We start from the raw sequence: 5,499 nt of genomic DNA, 5'->3' as shown, positions 1-5,499 counted from the left end.
TTTTGAGACAGGGTTTCTCTGTGTAGTCCTGGCTATCCTGGAACTTACTCTGTAGACCAGGCTGGCCTCAAACTCAGAAATCCACCTGACTCTGCCTCCCAAGTGTTGGGATTAAAGGTGTGTGCCACCACTGCCTGGCCAGTTTATCAGGTTATATCTTGTATAATATTTTCACTTTAAAATTTTGATATTTTAAAATTGTTATTGTAGTATCTGATTTCCACTTAGATAAGTCTTTCTTCAAAATATAAACATCAGTTCGAAATTTGGAAACCAAGAAACAAAGCTACTCATTAGTGGGAAAGACATCATTTTACTGGAGTCCTGTTGGGCATCCTAAGTGAACTCTGATGTTACAAAACCAAAAACCATATTAGCAAAATTGTGTTGAAACGTCTTATCTTGGCTACTAAAGAAATGACACAGAATGGAGTACTGGAACTCCACATTGGGAGGTGCCTTCATCTTGGTGGGGATTCTGGATGACAGTGGCTCTCCTGAACTGCTCTGTGCTATAATCACAGCCCTGTACATGTTGGCTATGACCAGCAATGGGCTGCTCCTCCTGGTCATCACCATGGATGTACAGCTCCACGTACCCATGTACCTTCTGCTTGGGCAGCTCTCTCTCATAGACTTCGTTCTCACATCAATTATTATCCCCAAGGCTGTCATGGATTTTCTGCTCAAAGACAACACTATCTCATTAGAGGGTTGTGCCCTTCAGATGTTCCTGGCACTGACACTTGGTGGTGCAGAAGACCTCCTTCTGGCCTTCATGGCTTACGACAGGTATGTGGCTATTTGTCACCCTCTGAACTATATGATTTTCATGAGGCCAAGCATCTGCTGGCTTGGAGTAGCCACATCATGGATCCTGGGATTCCTGAGTGCTCTAGGATATACCATCCACACAATGCAATATCCCTTCTGCAAATCCCGTAAGATCAGAGATCTATTTTGTGAAATCCCTCCATTACTGAAGCTGGCTTGTGCAGACACCTCCAGATATGAACTCATGGTTTATGTGATGGGTGTGGCCTTCCTAATTCCTCCACTTGCTGCCATCCTGGCTTCCTACATATTAATTCTTTTCACAGTGCTCAACAAGCCTTCAAATGAAGGAAGGAAGAAAGCCCTTGTCACTTGTTCTTCCCACTTGACAGTAGTTGGTCTGTACTATGGGGCTCTCACAGTTATGTATATCCTACCCAGTTCCTATCTTAGTCCCAAACAAGAGAAACTCCTCTCTGTTTTCTACACTGTTGTGACCCCAGCTCTAAACCCGCTCATTTACAGTCTGAGGAATAAGGAGGTCACTGGGGCCTTAAGGAGGGTCTTGGGTAAGTGGTTTCTGCCTACACAGTCCACTTTTTAGGGGCTTCTAATGGGTATCTTCTCGACTTTATTCTTTCTCAATATCAGTAGGTTTCTGTTATAAATGAAATTCTCCCAACGAAACTAAGGAAGTGAAAGTGTTTCTTTTTCTAGAGAAGCAGAGAACATGTGTCCTTGATAAAAAGTTCTTTGAATCTTCTCATCATTTGGCTTTTACAAGAAGAGGTTCATAATATTTAAAATTATCTGTTGTCTTTAAAAGTTAGTCTCTCTTTCCCAGTGCAGCTAATTTTGAAAGTATAAAGGACAGTCAGACAAGATCATTCTGGTCTTGTGTCAATATTGAACCTAAAAATCAGAGAAAGTAATCTTAAGTGGGTTTCTCAGAGATCAGTAGGAGAGGATTTTTGAGGCTTGCACAAATTCTAAACCAACTATGCTCGGTAAGATATAAATCCACACAGTTTTGTCTAATGATCAGTTGGCAGAACTCTGCATCACGTTCTCTCTTTCCCTGTCTGTAAGCATCAGTTTTTATGGATAGCCTTACTGATGACTTTTCTTGGATCCTCTCTCTCTCTCTCTCTCTCTCTCTCTCTCTCTCTCTCTCTCTCTCTCTTTCTCTCTCTCTCTCTCTGTGTGTGTGTGTGTGTGAGAGAGAGAGAGATAATATACCTTCCCCCTTTTTCTTCCTATTCCTCCTCCTCCTTCTCTTTCCTTCTCCTCTTCCTTTTCCTTTGCCTCCTTTTTTCTTTTTCTTGAAGTGATTGGTAATGAAATGGTCATTTTTAATTGTAACTTGTAAATAATATTTTAAAAATATCAGAATAAAACAGTGGTTTTCATTTGTACTAATCATATTGCAAAGTATCTTAAAAGTTGTGAATGATTCATATGTTTGGTGTGTGTACTGTAAACAATATAAAATCTGACCATGTGTCAAAATAACCAATGGCACCTCAAGTACATAGCTGGTTTTTATGCCTTTTTTTATCAGTGAAAAACCTAGTCAGATTACCATTGGGGAAAGGGGATAACATTTGAAATGTAAATAAAGAAAATACCTAATAAAAATGATAAATTATTTAAAAACATAAATAACAGCAAATGGTGGCAAAAAGTTTAAGTGCACACTGTTAGCAAGAAAGTAAATGAGGGATTTACCTTTGGAAATCCATCTAGATGTTTCTCAAAAAGCTAAACTCAAACTACCATATAACCACTCCATATTCTCCTAGGAGTGTACTGAAAAGAATCTGTATCCTATTATAGAGACACTTGCTTCTCCATATTCGTTTCTGCTCTGTTCATACAACGAGGGACAGAACTTCAATAACAGTTTAGTCAGCTGAAAAGGAAAATGAAATTATGAAATTGGTAAGCAACTTGATATAACTGAAAAGTAATATTTTAAGACTTATTTATTTTATGTATGTGAATACACTTTGCTGTCTTCAAACACACCAGAAGAGGGCATTGGAATGCATTACAGAGCTCTTAATTGCTGAGCCATCTCTCCAGCCTAAAAGGTAATCTTGAGTGAGGTAACACATACACTGAAAGACAGGTATCCCATGTCCTCTCACGTGTTGATCCTGGTTTTGAGTATTTAGTTTTGTATGTTTAACCTGATACACCTTTAGAAGAAGCAAGGAAAGTTTATGGGGCATATTATAGTGGGGATAGCTTTAAAAAATGATGGTAGCAGCAGAACATAGAGGATATGAAAGTAGAGATGGGAACATTAGGGGTGGAGAGATAGGATGAGGGGAATGTTGATAAAAATAAAGGCTGTATGGAAAAATCATATGGAAACCTACTATCTTGTAACTCAACCTAAAAAATAAATTTAAAATGTTTTTCCAGCTGGATTAAATATGTTATATATAATGGGATATTACTAGTTTTGGAAATTCATGAATACCTTCTAAGGTTTTGTTTTTAATGTGGAATAAATAGTCTGAGAACTGGTTAAATTGTAAAATTATTATTATTATTATTATTATTATTATTATTATTATTATTATTATTGGTACCATAGAAATTGAAAGTAAAATTGTGCAAACAAAGTTAACAGTATTTTCAGTAGCATAAACCTATCATCTAGTTATAGTTTGCAACAAACAGTTACAACAACAATTTGTGTTGAATTGAATACCTTGGGGTTTTCTGACCATAATAACACACCGGAGAATGACATATATATATAACTTAGGTTTTCATTAATAATCCATGTCTTCTATGATCAACAGTGTTCACCCATGTGGAGTACCTCTGTTAAAACTCCTTTTAAAAGAAGTATACTTTAATTAGCTCAGAAACAGAGGGTATTTTATAAAAAATTCTTCATAGATCCTACTTTTTAATAAGCTTCTCCTATCTTTCCTGTCCAACCCTGCCCACATACCTTTTTAAATCTTTGGCTCCTAGAATTCCCCTCCACACACTGTTTCTTTGCACCATTGTATTGTATTATCTATCCACTCTTATTATATTGCTTATTTGAGTTGAAAAATTATAGGTTCTAGTGTATCTTCTTTTGTTATTTGTTTGTTTTTTTCTTTTCTTTTATCGAATATTTTCTTTATTTACATTTCAAATGTTATCCTCTCTCTAGTTCTTCCCTCTAGAAACCCCCTATCTCATTCCTCCTCCCTTTGTCTCTATGAGGGTGCTCACCTATTCAGCCTCCCACAGCCGTTTTCGCTCCCTGGCATCCCACTACACTGGGGTATCAAACCCCCACAGGGCCAAGGGCCACTCCTCTCACTGATGTCCAACAAAGACATCCTCTGCTACATATGCAAAAGGATCAATGGGCCCCTACATATGTACTCTTTGGTTGGTGGTCCAGTCCCTGCCAGCTCTGGGGTCAGTTGACATTGTTGCTTCCCACATGGGACTGCAAACCCCCTCAGCTGCTTAAGTCCCTTCTCCAACTCCTCCATCCAGGACCCTCTGCTCAGTTCAATGGATGACTGAGAACTTCTGCCTCTGTATTTGTCAGGTCTGGCAGAGCCTTTCAGGAGACAGCCACATCAGGCTCCCATCAGTAAACACTTCCTGGCAATAGTGTCAGTGTTTAGTGTCTGCAGCTGGGATGGATTCCTAGGTGGGGAAGTCTCTGGATGGCCTTTCCTTCAGTCTCTGCTCCACACTTTGTCTCCATATTTTCTCCTGTGAATACTTTCTTTCCCCTTCTAAGAAGCTCTAAAGCATCCACACTTTGGTCTTCCTTCTTCTTGAGTTTTATATGGCCTGTGAATTGTATCTTGGATATTCTGAGCTTTGGGACTAATATCCACTTATCAGTGAGTACTACCTGAAGACCCAGCTATACCATTCCTGGGCATATGCCCAGAGGATGTCCCAACATGTAATAAGGATACATGCTCCACTATGTTCATAGCAGCCATATTTATAATAGCTAGAAGCTGGAAACAACCCAGATGTCCTTCAACAGAGGAATGGATACAGAAAATTTACACAATGGAGTACTACTCAGCTATTAAAACCAATAAAGAAAACTTCAATAAATTTGCAGGCAAATGGATGGAACTAGAAAATATCATCCTGAATAAGGTAACCCAGTCACAAAAGAACACACATGGTATGCACTCACTGATAAGTTCATGTTAGTTCACTGTATCTTCTTTATACACACTTTAAAGCACTTAGACTGTACCTGTCTACCTCATCTACCCACCCTCATTTTACTAGTAGCTTGAACATTTCTGTACCCCACATTTCAGCTCTCAACTTTCATCTATACTATTATTCCCTTCCTCAATACATGTACCTCTGCTGGCATTTCACAGCCCATCAATTCTGCTTTCACTCCTTCATGTTCTCTCAGGCTTGTTGGTTTTGAGAGTGACTTTGAATTAAAACTTGAAAATGAACTCTATTCTCCAGATCCATCCATTTCCCTAAGAATTTCATAAATTTATTGTTTTTAATAGCTGAGTAGTACTCCATTGTGTAGATGTACCACAATTTCTGGAGAATATCATCCTGAGTGAGGTAACCCAATCACAAAAGATAAGTGGTTATTAGCCCACAAGTTTAGAATACAGGAAGAACAACCTACATTCCACAAGAAACTCAAGAAGAAGGAAGACCAAAAGGTGGACATTGCATTCCTTCTTAAAAGGGGGAACC

The 5,499-nt window shown here is 38.6% G+C and overlaps 1 protein-coding gene across 1 annotated transcript; it reads left to right on the top strand.

Annotated features, from left to right (window-relative positions):
• The first annotated feature begins 427 nt into the window (after positions 1-427).
• On the top strand, positions 428-1,378 carry LOC116100798 (olfactory receptor 2AG1-like). The gene has a single exon (XM_031384531.1). It carries the CDS (start codon positions 428-430, stop codon positions 1,376-1,378), a length of 951 nt encoding a protein of 316 aa, XP_031240391.1.
• Positions 1,379-5,499: the final 4,121 nt, after the last annotated feature.

Source organism: Mastomys coucha, unplaced genomic scaffold (genome assembly GCF_008632895.1).
Source record: "Mastomys coucha isolate ucsf_1 unplaced genomic scaffold, UCSF_Mcou_1 pScaffold21, whole genome shotgun sequence".
NCBI lineage: Eukaryota > Metazoa > Chordata > Mammalia > Rodentia > Muridae > Mastomys > Mastomys coucha.
This window is presented reverse-complemented; position numbering and strand designations above follow the sequence as displayed.

Coding starts and splice junctions, on each gene's coding strand:
- LOC116100798 (XM_031384531.1), top strand. CDS start 428: ATGGAGTACTGGAACTCCACATTGGGAGGTGCCTTCATCTTGGTGGGG.